The 25,977-nt window shown below is 47.4% G+C and overlaps 1 protein-coding gene across 1 annotated transcript; it reads left to right on the top strand.

The window, feature by feature from the left end:
- Positions 1-2,257: 2,257 nt before the first annotated feature.
- CMBL (carboxymethylenebutenolidase homolog) lies at positions 2,258-25,977 on the top strand. Its single transcript, XM_060091584.1, has 6 exons — positions 2,258-2,502; positions 15,052-15,285; positions 17,297-17,404; positions 20,943-21,085; positions 23,871-23,962; positions 25,355-25,977. Exons 2-6 carry the CDS (start codon positions 15,071-15,073, stop codon positions 25,532-25,534), a joined length of 738 nt encoding a protein of 245 aa, XP_059947567.1. The 5' UTR covers positions 2,258-2,502; positions 15,052-15,070; the 3' UTR covers positions 25,535-25,977.

Here is a 25,977-nt window from a genome sequence, read left to right as displayed (position 1 = left end):
TCAAACTGGCATGTGAAAGGTTCTGTTTAATGGTAAACCAGTGTATCTCTAGCAGGATAACGCCTTTGCCTTGGGGAGGACTGGAAGGGTACCCAGCCATGGTGCGATGGTTTGTCGATGTGCCCACTGGGCTAAGCTGATCTATGTTTCCCAGGATTCCCTTTTCTTGTATGTTTCTAGTTTGATGGAGCTATAAGATTTACTTTATCCTGAGAGTTGCACCTGCCTTCCTCCAGCCAGGCTTTCCTTGCTGAACCTATAACATAAAATCATGGAAGGTTGACACTGACATGGCCTCTATAGATTATCTAGCTCAATTGGGTCCTAAAGTTGGTCCATCATAAGCGTCATCTGGGGAGGTTTTTTGAAATACGGTTTCCCCAGTGCCACCCTGTAAGATTCTGGTTCAGTAGGTCTGAGCCCAGGACATCTGAATTTTACAAGTTCCCTAGATGGTTTTGATGGTCAGCCAATTGGGTTTGCTAGTCACTGTGATTCTCAAAGTATGGTCCTTGGACCAGGAGCACCAGCATCATCACCCAGAATCTTGTTGGACCCACAAATTCCTGAGGTCTCCCCTGGACCTCCTGAATCAGAGGCTCTGTTTGTGGCCCAGCACTCTGTGGTTTAATAAACCCTCCAGGGGATTCTGATGCGTGCTAAAGTTTGAGAACCAAACCTAGTCTAATCCCTCATTTCGTAGTTAAGGAAAACGAGTCTAAGGAGAAGGGACACGTCTTTGGTTTAATGCAAGGAGATGGACAGAGGAGGCAGCCTCTTCTTGCACTCAGGTGTTTTGAGCGGAGAACACTCACAGCCTGCCTTGAGAAACCTCAGGTTACTACACTTTTGAAAGCAAGGTTTTCATCAACTAGAAGATGTTACATGATCCAGTGACCCGGTTTGTAGTACAAAATGCCAAAGGAATCTTTTTTTTTTTTTAGGAGTGCAGATTAAGGAAAATCAAGAGCTGTAGCACTTAAGCAAGCTTCATGAAGAAGAATTCTGAAAGCTGGAAAGGATCTGCATAAATGGAAAGAGAGAGGGCGGCCCTCTCCCCAAAGTGGGGAGACCACAGGGAGGAAGAGGCAGGACAACGGAGATTCCAGCCAGGTTCATGGGGAAGGTGCACGTTAAGACAAAGAGGAGACTGTGAGAGGGGTCTGGGAGATAGCTGTAGGAAAATAGGTGGGAAAACAGTAGATATAAATTGTGTTTGAACGCTGTAGCAGAGGTGTACCTTATAATATAGCGCTGTCTCGTAATATTGGAATCCACTGCACAACTTTGCCAATTGACACTGATTTGGAGGCAACTTTTTTTTGTGTGTGTGCGGTACGCGGGCCTCTCACTGTTGTGGTCTCTCCCGTTGCGGAGCACAGGCTCCGGACGCGCAGGCTCAGCGACCATGGCTCATGGGCCCAGCCGCTCCGCGGCATGTGGGATCCTCCCGGTCCGGGGCACGAACCCGTGTCCCGTGCATCAGCAGGCGGACTCTCAACCACTGCGCCACCAGGGAAGCCCTGTGTGAACTTTCCAAAAACTTTCTTTTGAACTAGTTTTAACACCTGCCTGGTTTTCTCATTAATTAATGAGTACTGTAAAGTTTTCAACACAGGTCATTTTTATATCTGTGTGAGCATCATGATTTTACCTTTTTCTGAAAATTGCCCTTGAACAATCAGATTAAGTCTCACAAACTTTACCTCTCGAGGTTTTTTATATTACTGATTTGCCATCCCTCTGCAGAAAAGATCCCTTAAGAAAAAGTCACCCTCAATCAGAATTCACACCTTTTCCAACTGGAAGCGTTTTAACTAGTGAGGCTCTATCTCAGGGGTCATGAGATTTTTGGTGAAATTCTTGTGGCGTCAAGAAGCTGCTGCTACTTTTCCCTCTGTCACTTATTTTCCTAATCAACATTTCTTCCGGTTTTCTTTCTTAACCTTCCTCTGTAGCCAATTGAATTGGTTATCACAATCTTAGGTGACCAGACAAAATATGCAGTGGCGGCGGAGGGAGGGAGGTCAAGTATGAATATGTAGCCATCTACTGTTTAAAATAGCCTAATTTTGATTTACAGTAAAGAAGTCACAGGTCTCAGGAGCCAGGCGCACATGTAAATTTCATAGGCGGCCTGTCTTCCTCCTCCCGGTCTCCCTCCCCCACTCCTCGTCTCCCTCCGCCTCCCCTCCCCCTCCCTCTCTCCCTCCCCTCCCTCCCTCTCCCTCCTCCCCTCCTTCCCTCTTCCTCCCGACCTCCCCTCCCTGCCCCTCCCTCCGGCTCCAGCCTTCCCGGGAGGTCGGGAATCCAGGACAGCCACTGGTCCACCGGGATCCCACTGCCCTCCGCCACCGCGTCCACTTCCGTCGCCGAAGGAGGCGCCTCCCCCTCGGCTTGCCCCTGACCGTCTCCCCTGTGTCCCGCGGGGCTGCGGCGTTGCCCGCTCCGGTCCGGCCTCCTCCGCGCGTAAGGACAGCGACCTTCAGGCAGTTGGACGAGGTACGTGCGCTTCGCGAGCCCGGGAACGCGCTGCAGGTCCGCTCTGCTCTAACTTGCGCATGCGTTTGCTTGAGGCAAAGGTCTTTGCCATGTGCACAGGTCATGAACCTATTAAAGTCCACTTTCAACACCTGTTTTTATCAAAGCAGTACATTGTCACTGCAGAAAAGCAACCCCGCCATCCTACTTTGGCATATTTCCCTGTATTGTTTAGCCATACATTTTGAATAGACAGTTGAAATCATACTGTATATAAACATGTATTCCTTTTTTTCCATTTAACACTATGTCATGATCCTTTCCTCCGTGCCATTAAATACTCTTTGTAACCGTTTTCCTACAGTTGAACATTTTGGTCGTATAATTCTTACTACTGATATAAAAGTATGGGAGAAAAATGAGCGTATCTGCGTCCAGCTCATTCTCCACATTTTGCAGCCTTTATTAAGGATGGCTGTTAAGAGAGGCGGGTCTGGTCTAGGTGTGTAGCGTCCAGGATGCTGGGTCCGTGTTGCCAGGAGAGACTGTACCGTTCCCACACGGCCATGTGGGTCAGGAGGTGAAGCAGTGGCCTCTCCCAGGCCTTGCTGACGCTGGGCACTGCGATTTAGGGCTCCTTGCTGATGGAAATGCCACCTGTTGTTTTCAAAGCCCATTTAAAGTAAGGTGGTCAGAAGTGAGCCCTGTGGGTATCTGCGGGAACGCCATCCAGGCCTCACAACAGTCCAAGAAAAGGCCAGAGGCAGCCACATGATTGGCAGTTCACAGGCCAATCTAGCTTCATCCCATCTAGTTTTCTAATGAATGCTGTCAAGACCGTGTACCCTTTGGAAAACACAATCATGATTACTGAAAAATAAAAATAATTGGAAGGGGCTTCCCTGGTGGTGCAGTGGTTGAGAGTCCGCCTGCCAATGCAGGGGACACGGGTTCGTGCCCCTGTCCGGGAAGATCCCACATGCCGCGGAGCGGCTGGGCCCGTGAGCAATGGCCGCTGAGCCTGCGCGTCCGGAGCCTGTGCTCCACAACGGGAGAGGCCACAACAGTGAGAGGCCCGCGTACCGCAAAAAAAAAAAAAAAAAAAAATTGGAGGAGTTGATGTTCACAGAACCATCTAAGGGTAAGGAGCGCCCTGCCTTCCCTGCTTCAAGATGGAAGATCAATTGACATGCAAGTTACAGTGTTTACCCAGTAAAGGAAACCCCCAGCCTTCCCCTGCAGCCACCTTCAAGGTCCTGTATTATTATTTCTTAGTGTTGTTTTCGATGCCCTTTCAGGTGTTTCCATTTCTAAAGCTCTGAGGCTGCCAGCATTTTATTCCTAGACTTCTTTGCTTGTTGCATTCCCATCAACACCAATCCCCTTCAGTTATCAAAATCTGCTTCCCTATTTCTTTTGGAGATCTTCATTGCTTTGGGAAGTGTGACTTCTGAGTTATTTAAATCCTTGGGGGTATGAAAGCAGGAAACCACACTAGCTCAACCATACTTTACCACCCCTTTCTAGCTTTCTGCCCTCCAGTGAGAAAAGGGGAATGTTCAATTACACAGTTAAAAGATAATTTTCAGCAAAAGGCAAAATCATGACTAATACAGATAGAAAAACGAGCGTGTGTTAAAGATTCTATTTTATTCATTAAAGAGGGAACCAGGCAGGTCTTATAACTGGTTCAGAAAAAGAAGTCAAGAAACACAAATTTGTTTGGAGTAAAAGAATGCCTCTGGATGGTACATCTTAGGAAAGGGGGGAGGGCACAGCAGCCCCTTGGAATTTGCAGATCAAACATGCACCAGTGATCCCCATAGGTCTTGACTTACAATTTTGTGGAGGCATTTGCTGTGTGAAGGAGGACTGGAGGGTGTCAAAGAAAATATTATTCATTCGTGACACTTGTTAAAGAACGGTAAGGCAGGGCTTCCCTGATGGCGCAGTGGTTGAGAGTCTGCCTGCCGATGCAGGGGACACGGGTTCGTGCCCCGGTCCGGGAAGATCCCACATGCCGCGGAGCAGCTGGGCCCGTGAGCCATGGCCGCTGAGCCTGCGCATCTGGAGCCTGTGCTCCGCAACAGGAGAGGCCACAACAGTGAGAGGCCCGCGTACAGCAAAAAAAAAAAAAAAAAAAAAAATGGTAAGGCAGACCCTATTCAGGACCCTCGTGATAGGGGCAGGGACCACTCCAGTAGGAGAGAGACACTGGGCTCAACTCTGAATATAAGAAAAAGTGGGAGTTTCTAGCCAAGGGGCAGAGTAGGGGGGCAGAGGAGGGGGTCAGTGGATGGAAATAAAGGGATTCCAGCTAAGCTGACCTAACCGGATTCTTGCAGAAGACAAGCCAGGGTGATCGGACATCACCTGGGGGATGATGGAGGATGAGGAAGCGAATCAGATAGGAGGCTGGAGGATTCTGCTGAACCGACTTAGCAGGATTCTTACTAAAACTGGACAAAGCCCCAAAGTCAGGGCCTAGTTGAGAAGAGAGTTCAGAGGATCCTGACTAGAGTTCGGTCAAGGAGAGAATCTTTGTCAAGGGACCAGAAAAGTCAGTCTGTAGGGAACGGGTCTCGCAGTCATTCACAGTTATGTGGGATCTTGCATGGGTGTTATGGGGGAATCAGGTACTTTAGGGCTGCATCCTGGGTGGCATTGACAAAGAATGTACCCATCAGGGTCTCCTCTGCTGGAGCATGTCCTGGCCATCCTCTGTGTCATAGAGAGAACCCTGACTTCTGGAGGCGTCACTGGTGGAAACCACAGATCTGATCTCAGGGTGGCTGGAGTGTGTTGCCAAGTCCACCTGACGTGATACAGAAAAGTGCTTCTTGGTACATATTTTGAGGACCCCACCATACATGTCAGACCCACAGTCCCATCCCCTTACAGAAGGAAACCTTATCCCTCACCGTGACCTTATAATGTCATAGAAGAAACTCTGTGTTTCAATGGAAAAGTACCCATCGACTATAGCCCACCCTTCCGGGCTGTCTGATTCTAGCCCTGTTCATTGTATTTGAGCTGTTTTGCAGCTCTGTGAAAGTTGGGGGTAACTGATAGGTTTGTAAATTCTGTCCGGTCTGGTGGAGAATTAATTGGCTTCCTCCCCTACTGTGGAAACATTGGTTTTGTCTCCATTTACAATTCATCTCAACATCCCTCTACTCCATATAGATTAGAGCTCTTTTCTTTTTTCCTTAGAACCAGTGGTAACATCTGCCTTATTTCCTCCTATCATATGAGTAAAATACAATCCTTAATGTGAATTCATTTTGGTAATTGTATAGGAGTCATAGTTTTACTTTTTTTCCGAAAATTGTGGTTTAACGAATGGGTCATTTGGGAGGGAAAAGAGCCCAAATCTTGAAATATATATACAGAAAGTTTACGTATAGTACAATCAGTAGAGTGTCAAGGGTATGTTTCCCAAGGCTCTTGCCCACAGAGAGACTGTCTGCCTTGCCCACTGTGGCCTTGGCCCGGGACACACTGGCTGGGCTTGGCTGCTGTGCCCCGTGAAGTGTCTGGCAGGAGTCCAGCCTTCATGTGTGGCACATCCAGGCCTCCCCAGCCAGCACCCCTTTCTGTGGGAGAAAAGCCTTTCAGGATCAGTTCAGAGAGTGGCTGTATTGGCTGTAAACATTCCTTTTGCAAAATGGATAGCAATTGAAGGTAAGTAAAAAGATTCGGATTCAAGGCTGCTTATTTTCTGTAGTCTCGCATCCCCATAGGACAGCCCAGGCAAGAAATCAGCCTGAGGAATAGGTTCTCAGCAAGTAATGTGCAGTGGGACATAAAGTTTACTGCTGTTGATACTGGATTGTTCTGACTTCTCTTATAATAGTTCTATAATGTAGTTTATGGAAACAAAACTATGAAAAATACCATCAAATTTTTCTTTGATCAAATGACTAGCTCTTAATTTCTCTTTCCTTAAAATTCAGTTATTTCTAGTTATGAGCATTTAGAACATTCTGGAAAGTACAGGATATAATGTAATAGCCACCTATAGTCACATGACGCAGATTTATTAAAAAAAAGATATTAACATTTTGTCCTGAGCTTCCCTGGTGGCGCAGTGGTTAAGAATCTGCCTGCCAATGCAGGGGACAGGGGTTCAAGCCCTGGTCCAGGAAGATCCCACATGCCACGGAGCAACTAAGCCCGTGCGCCACAACCACTGAGCCTGCGCTCTAGAGTCCGTGAGCCACAACTGCTGAGCCTGCGTGCCACAACTACTGAAGCCCGCACGCCTAGAGCCCGTGCTCTGCAACAAGAGAAGCCACCACAATGAGAAGCCCGTGCACTGCAACGAAAAGCAACCCCTGCTCGCCACAACTAGAGAAAGCTGGCATGCAGCAACACAGACCCAACGCAGCCAAAAATAAATAATATAAAATAATTAATTAATTTAAAAATATGTATTATTCGGGGGTTTTAGTATTTACTTAGCATCAAAAAAAATTGTCTCTCTTTTTTTTTAAACATCTTTATTGGAGTATAATTGCTTTACATTGTTGCGTTAGTTTCTGATGTATAACAAAGTGAATCAGCTATACATATACATATATCCCCATACCTCCTCCCTCTTGTGTCTCCCTCCCACCCTCCCTATCCCACCCCTCTAGATGGTCACAAAGCACCGAGCTGATCTCCCTGTGCTATGTGGCTGCTTCCCACTAGCTATCTGTTTTACATTTGGTACTGTATATATGTCCACGCCACTCTCTCACTTTGTCACAGCTTACCCTTCCCCCTCCCCCGTCCTCAAGTCCATTCTCTACATCTGCGTCTTTATTCCTGTCCTGCCCCTAGGTTCTTCAGAACCACTCTTGTTTGTTTTTTTTTTAGATTCCATATATATGTGTTAGCTTATGGTATTTGTTTTTCTCTTTCTGACTTACTTCACTCTGTATGACAGACTCTAGGTCCATCCACCTCACTACAAATAACTCAATCTCATTTCTTTTATTGTCTCTTTATATAGCATTATGTTTTTGAGATTTACTGTATTGATAAATATATATGGAATTTGCTCATTGAACCGCTATGTAATGTTCTTTTTTTTTTTTTTTTTTTTTGCCGTACGTGGGCCTCTCACTGTTGTGGCCTCTTCCGTTGCGGAGCACAGGCTCCGGACGCGCAGGCTCAGTGGCCATGGCTCACGGGCCCAGCCGCTCCGCGGCATGTGGGATCTTCCCGGACCGGGGCACGAACCCGTGTCCCCTGCATCGGCAGGCGGACTCTCAACCACTGCGCCACCAGGGGAGCCCTGTAATCTTCTTTTTAGGAGTGTATTAGCTGTAACAAATGACCGCAAGCTGGGTGACTTAAGACAGCAGAAATTTATTCTCTCACTGTCTGGAGGCCAGAAATCTGAAATGAAGATGTTGGCGGGGCCGTGCTCTTCCTGAAACCTGTAGAGGAGAGATCTTCCTTGTCTCTCGCCTGGCTTCTGGTGGTTGCTGGCCGTTCTTGGTGTTCCTTGGCTTGTGGCTGCGTCCCCTCCAGACTCTGCCTGTGTCTTCCATGGCTGTCTCTCCATGTGTGTCTGTGTCTGTATCCAAATTTCTCTCTCTTCTTCTAAGGACACCAGCCATTAATTAGATCAGCACCTACCTTCATCAGGATGACCTTGTCTTTAACCTGATTCCTCTGCAATGTCCCTATTTCCAAATAAGGTCACGTTCACAGGTTCTGTGGGTTAGGACTTGAACAGTATCTTTTTTGGGGGACACAGTTCAACCCACGACAGTGAATAAATGGCGACGTATCTCATTCTCCTGATGGTCGTTATATTGCTTGCAATTGTTGCCACATTTTGGTGGCAAGAACAGCCTTGCATACCCACTGCATGTGTCTGTGTGTACACACACACACACACACACACACACGCGAGTGTGACATTCTCTAGGGAATACACCACTGGGGGGATTTCTGAGTTGCAGGGTGTGTTCATCATTGCCTTTGCTGAACTGCTTCCCAGAGTATGTATCAGTTTACACTCCCTTCCGTTTCCCTACTTGGGCACCATCTCTTGGTGTAAATAGACTTATTGCCAATCTGCAAGAGGTAAAATGGTATCTTGTTGTTCTTGTTATAATTTCCTTAAATACCAGTGAGGTTGTGTATATTTTCACATGTTTACGGGCCATTCAGGTGTAATAACCTTTTGTGAATTGCCTCATATCTTTGGAGCATTTTCTATTGGGGCTGTCTTTTGTTTGTTAATTTCTAAGAATTCTTCATATATTTTATCTGGATACTACAGCCTCTGCTTTGAAAATAATTTCTTCTTTTAGTCTGTATCTTGTTTTCTCACTTTTTTACAGAGACTTTTATCTTACAGTGTTTAAAATTTAATAAAAGTTTGAAAGCTTTTTGTTGTGGGAAATCTCAAGCATGTATGGAAGTCGAGAGGGGCTTCGCCGGTGGCACAGTGGTTGAGAATCCACCTGCCAACTCAGGGGACACGGCTTCAATCCCTGGTCCGGGAAGATCCCACATGTGGCGGAGCAGCTAAGCCCATGTGCCACAACTACTGAGCCTGCGCTCTTGAGCCCGCGAGCCACAACTACTGAGCCTGCGTGCTGCAACTACTGAAGCCTGTGCTCCAAGAGCCGATGCTCCACAGCAAGAGAAGCCACCACAGTAAGAAGCCATGCACCGCAACGAAGAGTAGCCCCCACTTGCTGCAACTGGAGAAAGCCTGCGTGCAGCAGTGAAAACCCAACATAGCCAAAAATAAATAAATAAAATAAATAAATTAAAGAAAAAGAAAAAGAAAGTTGAGAGACTAGTACAATGGATGCTCCCGAACCACCCAATTCCAGCACTGTCAGTACTTAGACTCTCTCCCGCAATGTCCACAGACTACTGGGAAAGTCCCAGTACATACATCAGCACGTAGCTATAAAAGATAAGGACTCGTTAAAAAAACAAATCACTGTTATAACACTATTCCTCCTTCCCTGCCCCCCCCATTAAAATGATTCTCAATATTATCAAATATCCAGTCAGTTCAATTTTCCCCAATTTTCTTATGTGTTTTTTACAGTTGGCTACTGCTATGGACTGAATTGTGTCCCCCAAATTTACATTTGGAAGATGATATTGGGAGGCGGGGCCTTTGGGAGGCAATTAGGTTTAGATGGGGTCATGAGGGTGGGGGCCCCCTAATGGGATTCGTGCCTTTAAAGGAGGCTGACAGGATCGCTGTGTGTGGTAGGCAGTGACTCACAGGGATTTGTTTTCTCACCTGGGTTGCTTGGTGTCCATCCTACCTCCCAAGGAGCCACAGAGCCCTCCTGCCCCTGTCATGACCCGGCAGAGCCCCATCTGTTCTGCCGACCCCTCCCTGCCTGCACCCTGCAGCTGGACCTGGCTGGAGGACACGGCCTCGCTGACCCTGCCTATGTCCTGGGCCCTCATTTTCCACTTCTATTCTCCCCTCCAACCTCCTCCTTCTTCTACCCTGATCTGTTGACTCTGCTTCTTAGTTCTCTGAGCAAACAGATGCAGGTGGGAGCATCCACAACCTCCCTCCTGGCATCACCCACACACCTGTGTCTATGTCCTCACCCTCTGCCTTCTCTCCCAGGGCTGTGGGAGGACCTGCCCAGTGCCTCCTCTGCTGTGCTGGCCTCACCCCTCTCTCCAGAGACCATTGGTTGCCTCCCCATGGTACATTCTCATCCACAAGCCAATATGCTGACATTTCTTCCATGAAGAAAAAGAAAAAAAAAGACTTGTTTCCACATCTTCCCTCCATCTTTTGCTCACTCTCTTTTTTAGGACTGGTGACAGTCTAGAGAGAGCTTTCTGTTTTTCCTGTCTCCCCATCTCTCTTCTGTATCAGCCCCCGGCAGTCCCGCCCTCCCCGCTCCTGCAAACCTGTTCTGGATGCCCTCAGCCTGACTTCCACCGTGCAGAGCCTGGTGGGCAACCCTGTCTGCACCCTTGGGTCTTCCTGCAGAATGTTGCATGGTCTACACTCTCCCTTTCTTTCTTTCTTTTTTATAAAAATTAATTAATTATTTTTGGTGCATACACGCTTTTTCTTTTTTTTTTTTTTTAAAGTATAGTGGATTTACAATGTTGTGTTAGTTTCAGGTGTACAGCAAAGTGATTCCATTATGCTTACACTCTCCCGTTCTTTTTTTTTTTTTTTTTTTTTTTTTCCGGTACGCGGGCCTCTCACTGTTGGGGCCTCTCCCGTTGTGGAGCACAGGCTCCGGACGCGCAGGCTCAGTGGCCATGGCTCACGGGCCCAGCCGCTCCACGGCATGTGGGATCTTCCCGGACCGGGGCACGAACCCGTGTCCCCTGCATCGGCAGGCGGACTCTCAACCACTGCGCCACCAGGGAAGCCCCTACACTCTTCCGTTCTTGAAGTCCTTCTTTGGCTTGGCTCCTGGACACCACACCTGGGGTTTCCTCCTCTCTCACTGGCCCATCCTTCTCAGACACAGTCACTAGTCCCTTTTTGCCTCCCCAAAAGAAGTCTTAAGTACTGAAGGACCCCAGGGCTCCATCTTCTGCATTCTTCTTTATTGTTATTCCCTGAATGATGTGATTCACTCTCAAGGTTCTAAATACTGTGTTCAGCTGATTCTCATTATTCACAGAAGTTATGTTCGGTAAAGTTGCTGTGAATGCTGAACTAGCTGCTAGCGGAGCACAGGGAAATGTAGTCGGTTCCTGCGAGCCTCTGGTCACGTCTCCATCAACTCATCAATACTTAACCTTGTTTTGTTTGTGTTTCTGTATGAAGAAACACAATGTATATTTACTACATATTGTTGATTCATTAACATTGACTCATGGCCAGCATCAGTGTGACTCACGCCTGAACAAAGCTCGTCTAACACGTATTTTCTCTGTAAGGCACATCACAGCCTTCTTGCACTTCGATCTCTAGATGGCACTTTAGCACTGCCCATGAAATCACCAACAAATAGCACAAAATTACCAAACGTGTGGCACTAAATAAACCATGAGAAGGACACTTGTTTACAGCGTGAGAGCTGAAACAGGAAGACAGAGCACAGCCTTGTTCGACCTTGACTGGGAACGTGCATCTCAGTGACTCAGATTTTTTGTGGCTCTACACAGGTTTGTGAATGATGCAAATGCCCGGCAAGAATTGATTTTGGAGTTATGAATAAATGTAGCAAGGAGGAAAATTCATGAACACAGAATCTGCAAATAACGAGGTTCGACTGTGTGTGCTGCTCACTCTCAAATGCGTATCCTCAGCTTGGACCCCTGCCCTGAACTGGTGTCTTGTTATCCAGCTGGGCGCTGGCTGCTGGCCATGAATGTGAACGTCTCATAGACATTTCAAACTGCTGATGCCACAGCCTGAAGTCCTGGTCTCCTCAAACCTGCTCTTCGGCACTCTCCCCTTTCATTTAGACATTCCATCCTTTTCCAGTTGCTCAAGCAAAAGACCTAGTCACCACTGACTCCTTTTTGTTAAATATCCTATGCATGACATCTGTCAGCAGAACCAATTGGCTGCACCTGAAAAATCTATCTAGACCCTGACCTTTCTCGCTCTTTTCACCATTACCATTCTCGTGGCAAGAATTTGGCTTTTTCAGTGTGAGATTGAAGCTGCTGGAGGATTCTGGGAAAAGCAGTGTTCCCCACCACGCCCTCTCCCTGATATTTCTGTTCCAACTACACTGTTCCTTGTTGTTCCTCAAAAACCGGAAGAAAGTGAACACTTGTGACCACCTAGATTCAACAGTTGTTTGCAATTTGCCATAATTGCTTTATGTTTCTGTCTGTATGTCTGTGCACGTGTGTTTTATAATGATTTGAGGGTAAATTGCAGATGTTGAGACTTCATCCCCTACTTGAGCACACATATTTTAAAAATAAGAACATTCTCCTACGTAACTTCTATTACCACACCGTAGAAAATTAATATTAATTCGTAATAGCCACTATCATCCATATTCACTTCCTCACTTGTTCCCCAAGTGTCTCTTACAGCGGTTCTTAACTTGGAACCAGGATGTAGTCAAGATTCACATGGCGTATTTGATTTCATTTCTCTTTAATCTCTTTTAATCTCGAGCTGTCTCATCACCTTTTTTTTTTTCTTTTATATTGATTTTTGAAGTTAGGAATTTCTTCCTCTCTTTCATTCTGCATATTTGTCAGTTTTTTCTGTTTCTAAATTTATTAGCGTAAAGTTGTTTATACTAATTTTTTGTGATTTTTTTAAAGGGAAAAATCTGTACTTACGTCACCTTTTTCATTCCACATATTGTTATGCTGTTGTTGTTATGTGTCTTTATCATTCTTTCCTTTTTATTGATCGGGTTTGCTGGAGATATACCTATTTTATAACTTCGAAAATCAGATTTTAATCACTTTCTGTTTCTCCGTTGTTTATGTTCATCTCATTATTTTCTCCTTTTGGGTTTATTCTAATTTTTCCCCTCACTTCTTGAATTGAATGCTTAACTTATTTCCATTCTTCCCTTTTGTCTAATACATGCAATTGAAGAGGATCAAAGGATGCCATCCTCAAATATGGCACTTTGGCGTATTGATTATTTTGAGCTGAAGGCAATTAGGAAAGAGCAGATGCAAAAAGAGTTTTTCTCCCTCCCCCTTTCTGCCTAAAATTAGGGCATAAATTCCCTCTCCCCCATGAGGGGAGCAACTCTTATCACCAGATTCCCCATATATTTCCCAGTCATGCCTCCACATTTATCACCCTTTCTTAAAATGCTGTATAAACCATGTGTCTAACTGCTTCTTGGGTTTTCACTTCTTTTCTGCAAAACACCTGTGTGCTAAAAATTAAAAATATGAATAACGTGTATGCTTTTTCTCCTGTTAATCTGACTTTTGTCGGTTAAATTCACAGGCCCTCAGTTGCTGAACCTAGGAGGGTAGGGGAAAGTGGTTTTCTCTCTGACTGCAATCTAGGGTATCAATATTTCTCTAAGTACCAGTGTATTGTTTCAACTTTTTGCTACAGAGTGTTTTCATTGTAATTCGGTTCTAAACCTTTTGAATGTTTATTGTCATTTCTTCATTGTGCTAATATAACATATTTTATATAAAATTTTTGTTGACTTGTGGGTTAATATGTGGGCAGTTTGGTAGCTGTTCACATCTGCTTGAAAAGACTGTATATTCTCTAATTGCTAGTGAAGAGATCTCTATCTTTGGGTTCAGGCTTCCTAGTTTTTCCTTTCCAAGGAAACCTCTTTGAATTAAAAACAAAAATTTAATTAGAGAATCTGTCTCAAACAGTGAATTTAATATATTTACATTTGTTTGGATTTATTTCAGCCCACATTGTTTTTTGCTTTATGGTCGATAGGTTTACTGTTCTTTTTCTTCTCCTTTCCTGCTGTTTGTTTGGTCAAGTGTGTTTGGGTCTCTTCCTCATTTCTACCCCCATTCCCACATCAGTCTTCCTGATGAGTGTTTATTTGGAGCACTTCCTCCTGTGAAGCTATTTGTAGTAAGCGTCTCTTCAGTGGGAAGCATTTTTCGGCCTGGATTGTGAAAGTCTTGCATTTGTTTCTGCCAGGTGCCCAGGGATTTCACTGCCTAGGGTCCACTGTTCCGTCAGTTTCTCAGCCTAGGTATTCCTACTTCAAAAGGATGGTGCAGATTTGGGGGATTGGTTTTTGTGTTGTTGTTGCTGAAGACTTTACATTCATTTATTTTCCAGTTTTATTTTATATTTTATTTTTTTATGGTTTCTTTTTTCCTTTCCTGGGCTTCCTTACCATATTCCTAGGCTTGGTTGGCAGAGTTTTTCTTTTTTCTTTTGTTGTTTGTTTTTAATTTTCTCCACTAAATATGAACCTTGGAGGGCTCAGACCTTGTGTGGGAAAGTCTCAGTTATAAATCCCTGTCGCAAGGGGTCTCAAGGCCTCACTGGACACAGAATCCTAAGCACTGGTTAGGTGAGGGCCTGTCTCTGGGTCTGGCCCTGTCCCCAGCATCCTGGCTCCTTTACATCCTCTCCTGCCATCCTGACCCTGACCTCCAGTTTCCTCTCTCACCCGGGGATGGGGGTTGCTTCCTTTTCCCTCTGAGCTCCACCATTTTAACTTTTATTTGTTGGTTGCATTCACTCTGGTATTTCTACTGTTTGTAATGGGAATGGATTCTTTTTCTTCTTTTTTTTTTTTTTTTGGCGGTACGCGGGCTTCTCACTGTTGTGGCCTCTCCCGTTGCGGAGCACAGGCTCCGGATGCGCAGGCTCAGCGGCCATGGCTCACGGGCCCAGCCGCTCCGCGGCATGTGGGATCCTCCCGGACCGGGGCGTGAACCCGTGTCCCCTGCATCAGCAGGTGGACTCTCAACCACTGCGCCACCAGGGAAGCCTGGGAATGGATTCTTATTAGCTTAATCTTATTACCCAGAACCAGAAGTTATCATTGATTTCTTACATGAATACACTGTAAGTATAGTTAAAATTAATTTTTTCCTGTACTCTTGATTTTAGTTTTCTCATTGTTTATAATCTTTGAATGTGCCCCACTCAGAGTGTAATGCATGCGTCTCTCTCTGTAGCCTGACTTAAATATCTCCAATGGCTAACGAAGCTCATCCTTGTCCATGTGACATTGGCCATAGGATAGAGTACGGAGGGTTGGGGCATGAAGTTCAAGTTGAGCACATCAAGGCTTATCTCACCAAATCCCCCGTTGACGCTGGCAAAGCTGTGATTGTCATTCAAGATATATTCGGCTGGCAATTACCCAATACCAGGTATATGGCGGACATGATTGCAGGAAATGGATACACGTACGTATAAAATTCTTCTTCTTTTTTTTGCTTAAATTCATGTACATTTCTGTATTTTGTTCCCTTCAAAGGAAATGAAACCAAAAAACCCTGAGTATATTCTGATGTACATTATCTATTTTCTTATCTCACTGGGGTGCAGGTAAATGGAGACTGTCACATATGACAGTCAGTGTCCAGTGGAAGCCAACTGCTCCCAACCCAATGTCTGGGCTTCAGGTCCTCCTAGGATGGCTAGCCCTATAGACTTGTTGGGCACTGAGAGAGTTATTTCCCGATGCGAGGCCCTGTGCAGACACTGGTACAGGACACCGGGGGCAGAACTCGCCAGCTCTGAAATGGATCCATTACTTGGCCCCTGAAGCATCTCTGCCTGGGGTCAGCTTTCACACACAGGGCACACGTAGTTATCCTGGTCTGAATTAGACTGGCTTCCAGAGCTGGCAGAGTGAGACCTCGGCTCCCAAAGGCTGTCTCTTCGTCACGTTGTGTGACCATGGCCACCTTTGGTGACTGCCGTCACCTGCTTGCCCCGCACCGCTGTTTTGTTGGTAGCAGCTTCAGTAAAGCACGGAGGAGAGAGAGGAGGGACCATCCCTGGCAGTCCAGCTTCACTCAGCGTAACACTCAGCAAGCCCTGAGTGTGGTGCACCCCAACTCCCTTTGTTTTCTTAAAAAGAGGAGCTGAAAACCAAAGCGTGCGCCTATCTCGTTTTCCTACAAAGAGAGACCCATTTAAAGGAAGCACACCCACTGCCGTGTGATGCAATTTCCTGTTGACTGGAAAGAGGACGTCCATTTAGTTTTCCCTTTTTCATGCCCTCACGTTTCTTCTCGTACATGAGGCAACTTAACTTTCCAGGGGCAATACCAGTCATAAAAACAATAGCCAGCCCTGATTGCTTTCTGGCTCCGCCAAACCCGGCACTAGGGCTTTCCCCGGGGTAGTTACCCTTCATCCTTCCAACAACCCGGACAAGGCGGGGCTGTCACTGTTCCCATTTTGATGGTTAGGAAACCCGGACATGAAGGCAGAGGTCTCAGTTGCCCCAGGTCACCCGCTGCAGCGAGGAGACTGGATGGGACGGTGGCGTCTGTTGTCTTGGGTGGGTCCATTAGCTGGAGACAGAACATAAAAGTGAGTAAAAGATGCCTGTGACTTACAAAGCCTCTCACCCTTATCTAAGTATTTTGCCTTCAGAATAATCCTCTGAGGGTGCACGGCTCTGTTAGATCATCAAGAAAAAGAGACTAAAAGTGATTAAGTGACTTGTTAAGGTTTCAGGGCAGAACGGGGCAGTACTGGGACCTGAACTTAGATTCTTCTGACCCAGATTTCAGTGTTCTTCCCACCCCTGCAGAGAGGCTGTGTTCCTGCATCCATGGCCGTGACCTTTACTTCCGGAACCGGCTCTCTGGCGGGGGCCGCGTTGCCCCACCCCGAAGGAAGGTTGACATGGACCCCGCAAGCTGGCTTGTCTGCTCCGCAGCCCCTTTTAGAGCCTGCATGAGACCAAACCCTCCGGGCAGGACATTGTGCCCTGCTGGCATCCTGGGCGGAGGTTGGGAAATTGCTTGGTCATGGTGACTGGGCCGCTCACCAGGTGTGCTCTCTGGCCTGAGGCTAATGCGAAAGGCCAGCTGAGAGGTGCGACTCCTCAGGGGCAGGAGGGGAGCCTGTGTCTGCCCGCCCAGGCTCTCGCCGCCCGGGAACCCTTGTCCTGGGCGTCACAGCTAGCGGAGAGTGTGCACGGCCGAGGCCTCGGCATTTCAGACGGGCTGGGCTCTCGGCTGGCTGCCAGAGGCCCTGCACCTTTGGTTGTGAAATCCGAGATGCCCTGGCCTGGAGCCAGTTGGCCTCTTTGCTGCGATCACAGCTGGCCCTCGTGACCACTACCTTTCTTCTCCTGTGGTCCAGAACCGCCAACGTGACAAGTTCTTAATGAACAGAAGCAAATATGGAGTCCCAGCAGCTCTGAAACTAAGAAGTATGAATGTCCCTATTTTACAGAACCATTGTTCCAGACTTCTTTGTGGGACAGGAGCCGTGGCACCCCTCAGGGGACTGGTCCACCTTCCCGGAGTGGTTGAAGACAAGAGATGCCAGAAGGATCGATAAGTAAGTCCCAAGTATGTTACCAGCCAGCGTGGCTGTCTTGGTGGCGCCCCAGGGCCCCGGGAGCAAGAGACAGGAGGGAGAGAAGGGCTCGGCTTCCTGGGTCACCCACCCACCTGCCCTCCCTCCCGCCGTGTACGACCTCAGAGGCCACGGCTCGCAGAGTCCTTCCTGAGGCGTAAAGGAAACCGATTTCGTTTAGCACAGTCTTTGCAGCGGAGGGTTGGTTAGAAACCAACAAGTACCCTGCTGGCCAGTAAGTTCACTTGCTTTCCTCTCTGGGAAATGCTTCGTGGCACCAATGCTGAGAGAGCTTCCTTGACGTACCTGGGGGTCCCATTTTCCTTGACAGTTGGGCTATATGGGTCCATAGATCAACACTCCCTCCTTCCCCTCTGGTTGCAGAATCAGTTGAAACAACAGGCAGAGAAGAGAGACTAGAGAACACGTCAGCCCCACTTGCACTCCGCTGATTGGAAACTGAGGCCCCAAGTGCCATCCCGTCCCCCAAAAAATGCCACCCTCCCACCCCCTGCCTCGGGGAAACTGGGTCTTTAGACCAGACCCACCAGACCAGGACTGCGGTCTTGCCAGGCTCCAGGAACTGTGGGAAGGAAAGGGGGGCCGATCCCCCAGGATTGCAGCCTTTTATTAAATTGGCTCCAGCCAGTCCAGAAGCAAGGACCGGAGGGCTCAGCTGCCACTCAGATCCCCTCTTCTTGGTCTGGAGGAATAAGGATGGAGCGGGGAAAGAGGCAGGGATGTTCTCTAGTGCCAAGCTCCTCCTGCACAGGAAAACCTGAGCCCAGGGCAAAGGGGTCCCCCAGCCCTAGCCCCCGACTCACCGTGACCAGGCATCCTCCCGATCGCTGGCCTCTCCCATCGTCGGACGTCCTCCTGTCACGCCCGGGAGCCTCGTGTTTGATAAGCTGTCCCCCAAGCCCAGGTTGGGGCAGCTGCTAACACGGCCCTCTGCCTGTGGCCACTTGGTCCCCGGAACTCTCTGCTGCTCCAGAGCTGACGCCAGGGCTGCTGACCCGTCCAGCTCCTGAGCCGGTGGACCCCGGGCAGACCTGTGTCCACGGCCCGCAGGGGCCTCACCTCCTTCCGCATACTCCACGGGGCCAGACTTTCCTGCGCTCCGGCCACCCTCTCTCTGCGGGCCTATGCCGAGCAGCGGTGCTCTGCGGCTCAGGCCAGCGTCCCCCTCGGCTATCTGCACAGTCCGTCAGACCAGGGAGATGCTGCAGGCTGCCCTGGGGGCTCTCAGCTTGCGGGGCTGTCAGCAAGGGGGAACCTTGGGGTCTTGCCAGCGGCGGGAGGTGCGAAGCACCTTGTCTTAAGTCCCACCCTGGGGAGTCTCACCGCAGGGGTGTGGAGGCCTGGCTCCTTCACCCCGGTCGGGCGCCGCCCCAGCTCCAAGTTCCCCAGTTGAGGCTTTTGTGGAGACCACACCACAGCCCAGCTTCTCTCTCTGCCCGGCTTCCTCCCTTGCCTTCCCCAGGGTGGACTCTGAGATCACTGGGGACCCAACTTCCCGCACCTTTATCCATTTCCAGGCCTCCCTCCCAGGGACTCAGACTGCAAGCCCAGGAAAAACAAAATGAAGCAAGAAGTTACGAGTAAAATACAAGTAGAAACACAAGAGACCCAGAGAGCCTGTGATGTGAATATGAAATTCAGCTTTGCGTGGAGGGGAATAGTTAGGACATTTTGAGGAAGAGCCTTGTGGGGCTGCCTTCTATTTGTGAGTGCAAATCAGGGTGATCCTTTCTGGCGGGCATTAGAGCAGCCCAGAGGTACCTCTCCACAGGGGATAAGGAGAACCACGCATTTTAAATCAACATGAGACATAAAATGGAGACACTAACTTGGAAGTTAGACTGAAGTCCTTGTGTCTAGTCAAGTATCTTTTGTTTGAAAGAAAACCCATCTTGAATGCTTACTGCTTAAGCAGTCATGGAATTTTTTGGCTTAGTACCGAAAAGAGGTAATATCTGGCTTCAAGCAGAGGTTGGTCTATAGCTCAGAAGGTATCCCCAGGATTCGACCTCCCAACATCCCGCAGCACCCTTGTCTGATGCTGGCTGCACTGTCAGGCAGCATTTGCCTCTGGGTGGCAAGATGGCTGCAGCAGCTCCAGCCTCCCATTGGCTCCTTTCCCAGCAACCCAGCAAAATCCTCATTTTGTCTTGATGGTTATGACTGGGTCACAAGTCCATCCTTGAACCAATCGTTGTGGCTAGAGATTGCTATGCTGTGATTGGCCAGGCCAGAGCCACATACTCCCCTCCTGGAACTGAGCCCCCCAAAGTATATGGACTGAGCATGGGGAAGGGAGGTTCATCCAAAGCTAAGTTCTGGTGTTCCCAGGAAAGTGGGGAATATACTTGGCAACAAAAGCCAAGATAGGTTCACTTGAGTCAGTTAAAGAACGTTTATAGAAATTCCCGCTTCCTTCTTGTCCCCTCCAGTCAAGGCAGTTATTCTTAAGATCAAAGCATTCGAGAAAAACTGAAAAACCAAAATAACAAAAACTATTCCTTATTCCATTTTACTTTACAGAATTACTTAATTACAGCTCTTCTAACATTATGAAAATAACTACTTACACAGAGAATGGTATGATACATATGTTTAAGTGTGTTCAAAGATATCTTACGATTAAAAGAAAAAGAACGTGCAATAGAATTGCTTTCTCCTTTTTTTTTTTTTTCTCCTTAATTGCAAACAGACAGCGTTTCTTCCTTATCAGATCCAGCAGAACTTTCCGGGCTGGCCTTGCAGCACTACCTCCATTTTGGCATCGTGCTTCTAGTTGCAGAAGCTGTATGAGTTCCAGACAACCAATTTGCAAATGAACCATTTGCAAGGCCAGAGCCACTGTTCCCCGTCCCCTCGGGCTTGCCTCTTCCTCGTGGCTTTCCAAATACTGCTGTGCCCTTTGGGCACGGGAGGAAACAGGCGATGCGGTGTCGGGCAGGGGGATGGAATGTGCCGAGTCAGACAGAGCTGGGGAGCTGCCTCCTGGTTGAGGCTGGGCCCTGTTGAGAGAGAGGAGATGAAGGAGCTCCCTGGGGCCGGATCTTGGGATCAAGCCCTAGAGCCGCGCTGTGGCCTTGGGCTTTGATCTCTCCTGAGGCTGTGGAAGGCTGTTGCTCAAGATGGTCTGATTTGTGCCACCCTGTCAGGTGGTTGGAAGAGGCTGGGCTTGGCAGGGAGACTTGCCGGGGAGAGATGTCACTTGTTACTCGTCACCCGGGCAGGAGGTGGTGAGGACGGAGCTCTGAAAGTAGGAATCTCAGAACCTCAGGGAACAGCTGCTGAGAAAGCCCTGTTACCACTCGTGCTTGCTGCCCAGTGTACCTTCAAGGGGCCACAAAATACCTCGTTTGGTTTTTTTTTTTTGGCTGTGCCAGAAGCTTGCTGCATCTTAGTTCCCCCACCAGGGACTGAACCCGGGCTCCGGCAGTGAAAGTGCAGAGTCCTAACCACTGGACCACCAGGGAATTCCCCTTGAATAACTTTTCTTTCCTTCTAGAGAAGTTGACGCAGTCTTGAAGTATCTGAAACAACGTTGTCATGCCAAGAAAATTGCCGTCGTGGGATTCTGCTGGGGTGGAGTTGCTGTCCATCACATGATGATGAAATACCCAGAATTCAGGGCAGGGGTGTCCATCTACGGTAAACCTGCCTTGTGCATTTTTGGCGTCGTGGGATTCTGCTGGGGTGGAGTTGCTGTCCATCACATGATGATGAAATACCCAGAATTCAGGGCAGGGGTGTCCATCTACGGTAAACCTGCCTTGTGCATTTTTGGCGTCGTGGGATTCTGCTGGGGTGGAGTTGCTGTGCATCACATGATGATGAAATACCCAGAATTCAGGGCAGGGGTGTCCATCTACGGTAAACCTGCCTTGTGCATTTTTATACAATGAAAACGGGAGGAGGGGTTGAGTGACAAAGGCCACGAGCCTCTTCCCAAACTGAGGGTCCTGGTGTAACACAAACCCCAGTGGAGCAGAGATGGCCTATCTTAAGGAATTGGTTTTAAAAATCTGAAGGTAGAGGCGGAAGTATGTAATATCTAACCAGGGGGAACCCGGGTCCTGACAGTGTGCCTTTGGGAAAATCCCCTAATCCGAGGTCTCAATTTCTTCACCTAGGATGAAGGGGATAACTTTCTTTCTGTGATAATGGTTAATATCAAGCAATATTTTTATGAGCGACAGCTGTGAAAAGATTTTTCCAAGATATGACTAATTTTCAACTACTCACGCTTGCATGCAGTCCTGCACGCACACACACACACACTATATATATGTGTATATATATGCAAACAGGGAAAGGGAAAACCCACTCTAAAATAGCAACATAAATATCTCATCCACAAAAAACCAAATGTATCACACCAATGACATAAGAACAATATATCTGTGTATAGAAATGGTTACTAAGTGAGGCTATGGAAACATCCGACCTTGGCTTTCTTTCATGATAGTATATCCAACAGTTATACTAATGATTCTTATTTGGCTTAATGGTTCCTCACTGCGGTATTTTCACTTACTTTTAGCATTAAAAAAACCCTTTAAAAAAACCCTTTACCTGTTTACTTGCTCAAAAGCAGAAGCAAGCTGCCAGTTGCCGCTGTGCACAATGGGGCTGGCAGCCCTCGCGGCGTCTTTGTGTGAATTAGCACAAGGCGCTCCGGAGTGGACTGCTCGCCGGCGCCCCCTCGTGGCTGCCTCTGCGCAGTGCGCGACTGCGGAGCCGGGCGGGACTTGGAGCCCAGGGGCCTCAAAGCGCTGTGAAGCCACCTAACGTGGCCTTCACAGAATAGGACGGAAAGCGTGGCCCTCTTGCCCGTGGCTTCCTGCATTCTAGAGAGGAGTTACAGCTAAGGGGAGGCTCTCCGGGTTACTTGGCTTTGCTATACTGCCAACAGGAAATGGAAAACATTTTTTTTTCTTCTCCGTACTGACTGGGATTCTCTATGACCACCCTTGAGTCAGGCTCCACTGTGAGTCCTCTTTCTGAGTAGGTCCCGACCTTGGGCTCGCTCCTTGGCCCACTGGGTCTGTTTAGCGAGAACTCCCCACCCTTGATATGTGATCAAATTCCCCATGTCCCCCCCGCCCCCCCTCGATGCCTTGTCACCCTGGCCTGCCTTCAGCAAAGGCTTTGTCAAGTATTGTCTGGCCAGAATCCCCGTACCCCGATGATTCCTTAGTCATTTTCCATCCACCGGCTGCCATCCTGCTCCGTGGTGGTAAAGCCCACTTGTCCTCGCACTTGGGGTTGAGTCTGGTGTCCGTCCCTCACTGCAAACCCTCGTTGCCGTGGTCTCCTCTAATAAAATCTTCCTTACCGTCTTTGACAAGTGCCAGAATAATCTTTTCTTTTTTTAAATAGATACATTTATTTATAAATTTAATTTATTTATTTTTGGCTGCGTTGCATCTTCGTTGCTGAGCGCGGGCTTTCTCTAGTTGCGGCGAGCGGGGGCTACTCTTCCTTACGGTGCGCGGGCTTCTCATTGTGGTGGCTTCTCTTGCTGTGCAGCACGGGCTCTAGGCGCACTGGCTTCAGTAGCTGTGGTGCGTGGGCTCAGTAGTTGTGGCATGCGGGCTCAGTAGTTGTGGCTTGTGGGCTCTAGAGCGCAGGCTCAGTAGTTGTGGCGCACGGGCTTAGCTGCTCCGCAGCATGTGGGATCCTCCCGGACCGGGGAGCGAACCCGTGTCCCCTGCATTGGCAGGCGGACTCCCAACCACTGCGCCACCAGGGAAGCCCAGAATAATCTTTTCTTTAGAAGTCCTCCCATCTCAGAATGACAGTGGAGTTTGAAATTTCTACTTATTTTCCTGTAGGAGTGGGCACACTCAAAGTTGTCTGAATCCCCAAAGTCCAACATGCTTTTGACTAAATGATCTCTAAAATTCTGAAGGCACTTTAGAAGGATGAAAACTAATTATTATGAATGACCTGCTGGGACCCGCTGCCGTGCCCAGGGACTTCACACACGTGGTCTCCTCTGAGCACAAATACCCCATCACTGACGTCAGAACCTTGGGGCTTGAGTAAACCGTGAGAAACTTCTAGAACAGGGGTGGTCAGATGGTCCAGATTAGAAAGTTATCACCTCTTGGTAAATGAGGGCACGTCCCAAGAGGGAGCATTTTTCAGGCTGCTCCGTATCTTTATCTGCCAAGCAGCCGGCCAGGTCTACAGCCATCATTTAATGGCCCGATTCCTGGTGAGTGAGGTAGAGAGAAGGGAGCTCAGACTCAGTAACCTTCTCTTTGAGCCCAGTTTTATAGAACAGGCCACTTTTGTGGAATTGCTAAAAAGATGAGACACAAAACCCCCAAAGAACATGTTTTCCTTTGAAAAATCTAACTCACGTCGTTTTCTGTGGCACATGTACGGGAGTCACACCCTGTGTCCCTGTCCCGCCCCCATTCTCCAGGCATCATCAAAGACTCTGAAGACGTGTACAAATTAAAGAGCCCCACGTTGTTCATTTTTGCTGAAAACGATGCTGTGATTCCACTTGAGCAGGTAAGTTGGCATCTTTACTCTTCTCGTCTCTGTGTTTAATAGCACGACTTGACATTTTGGGGAAAACATCCCGAAGGATTCATTTGTTGCTCCAAATATGTTTCAACATTAAAGTTTTAAAGGTGTGTTTTATCGGGGACTTTGAGGGGGACTGTAACCCCCTAAGGGCTCCTGCCATGGCTGGATGGCTGGTTACTTCCCTGCCCGTGCCCCCTCTACGTGGAACCCATGAGTTATCATCATAAGATCTCTGTCCTTAAAGACACAGCTCTGTTTGTTTTTTTTTAATTAAAAAATTTTTTTATTGAAGTATAGTTTTTTTTTTTTTTTTTTTTTTTGCTGTACGCGGGCCTCTCACTGCTGCGGCCTCTCCCGTTGCGGAGCACAGGCTCCGGACACACAGGCTCCGCGGCCATGGCTCGCGGGCCCAGCCGCTCCGCGGCATGTGGGATCTTCCGGGATCGGGGCACGAACCCGTGTCCCCTGCATCGGCAGGCGGACTCTCAACCACTGCGCCACCATGGAAGCCCTGAAGTATAGTTGATTTATCATGTCGTGTTAGTTTCAGGTGTACGGCGCAGTGATTCGGTTATACATAAAAAAAAATATATATATACATATATATGTATATGTATATATTCTTTTTCAGATTCTTTTCCTTTATAGGTTATTACAAAATATGGAGTATAGTTCCCTGTGCTATACAGTAGGTCCTTGTTGGTTATCTATTTTATATATAGTAGTGAAGACACAGCTATGTTAAATGCAGTATGTTGATAAGGAAAAAGCAGACGGAAACTGTGGTTCAAAAGCAGTTGTTTAGAAATTACTGTTGTTATTCATAACTGATACATTTTATTGATGTTTTAAACAACTTACATTTGAATCTATTGAATTACATATTGAATACATTGAATATGGTATATGCAAATAGATTGAAGTATATATTGAATAATATATAAATATATTAATACAATTTCAAATAATTGATGATGTATCTTTTTAAAAAGTATTGATTTTTATTTATTTGGTTCCGCCGGGTCTTAGTTGAGGCACGTGGGCTCCTTAGCTGCAGCACGCATGTGAGATCTAGTTCCCTGACCAGGGATTGAACCTGGGCCCCCTGCATTGGGAGCACGGAGTTTTAACCACTGTACCACCAGGGAAGTCCCCTGATGTATTGTTTTTATATTGCTCTGAATTCTCTCCTTTGCCAGAGGTGAGGACTGTGCCGGTTGTAAAATTAAAAGTGAAGAATTCATGATAGCTATGGAACTTAATTTAAAGCACAGATGTTAAAGCTCTTTGATGAGCATTCAGGGAAGATATGGAGAATGGAAAATATTGCTAGAGGGTTAAAGTCCTATCATCATGAAATCTTTTGCCAACCAGGTCTCTTTGCTGACTCAGAAGTTGAAAGAAAACTGCAAAGTGGAATATCAAATTAAAACGTTTTCTGGGCAGACGCACGGGTTCGTGCATCGCAAGAGAGAAGATTGTTCGCCTGAAGACAAGCCCTATATTGATGAGGCGAGAAGGAGCTTGCTCGAGTGGCTGAACAAGTACGTGTAGCCAAGGCCAAGGGCAAACTTTCTCAAAATAGCTCGCATCCAGAAATTTGCTTTGAAATGCTTAGATCATTTGATTTCATTTTCACTTTACAGAAGATGAATCAAGGAATCCTGAAATTCATCTGAAACAAAAATTCAGTATGAAAAGTTAATGTATGAAATACTTTAACCTTTAACATGCGCATAAATAAAAATTTTAACAACAGTTCAGGACCTGAAGAATTTGCATGGTAGAGTAATGTCCTAACTATTAGTAAAAACCTAGAGCTATCCAGGGACCAGCTCACAGCTCGGGTATGGCCTTCTGGCCTTGAATTGAGCACATCCTCTAAAACGAATAATTTGGCAAAACCGTGAAGAGCCTGAAATGTAAACTCAGGTAAAGCCCACCTTAATTGGACTTTTATCTCTGTCTTAATACAGATGAATTTGTCATGTTCATAT

This window comes from Mesoplodon densirostris, chromosome 3, assembly GCF_025265405.1.
Source record: "Mesoplodon densirostris isolate mMesDen1 chromosome 3, mMesDen1 primary haplotype, whole genome shotgun sequence".
Classification (NCBI taxonomy): Eukaryota; Metazoa; Chordata; class Mammalia; order Artiodactyla; family Ziphiidae; genus Mesoplodon; species Mesoplodon densirostris.
Note: the sequence above shows the minus strand (reverse complement) of the source record. Positions and strands in the feature narration are given on the sequence as shown.

Bases quoted from the DNA above. Each gene is read 5' to 3' on its own strand.
- CMBL (XM_060091584.1), top strand. From the start codon at position 15,071: ATGGCTAACGAAGCTCATCCTTGTCCATGTGACATTGGCCATAGGATA. The intron at 17,405-20,942 runs GTAAGTCCCAAG...CTTTCCTTCTAG, and splicing joins GATGCCAGAAGGATCGATAA to AGAAGTTGACGCAGTCTTGA. The intron at 21,086-23,870 runs GTAAACCTGCCT...CCCATTCTCCAG, and splicing joins GGCAGGGGTGTCCATCTACG to GCATCATCAAAGACTCTGAA.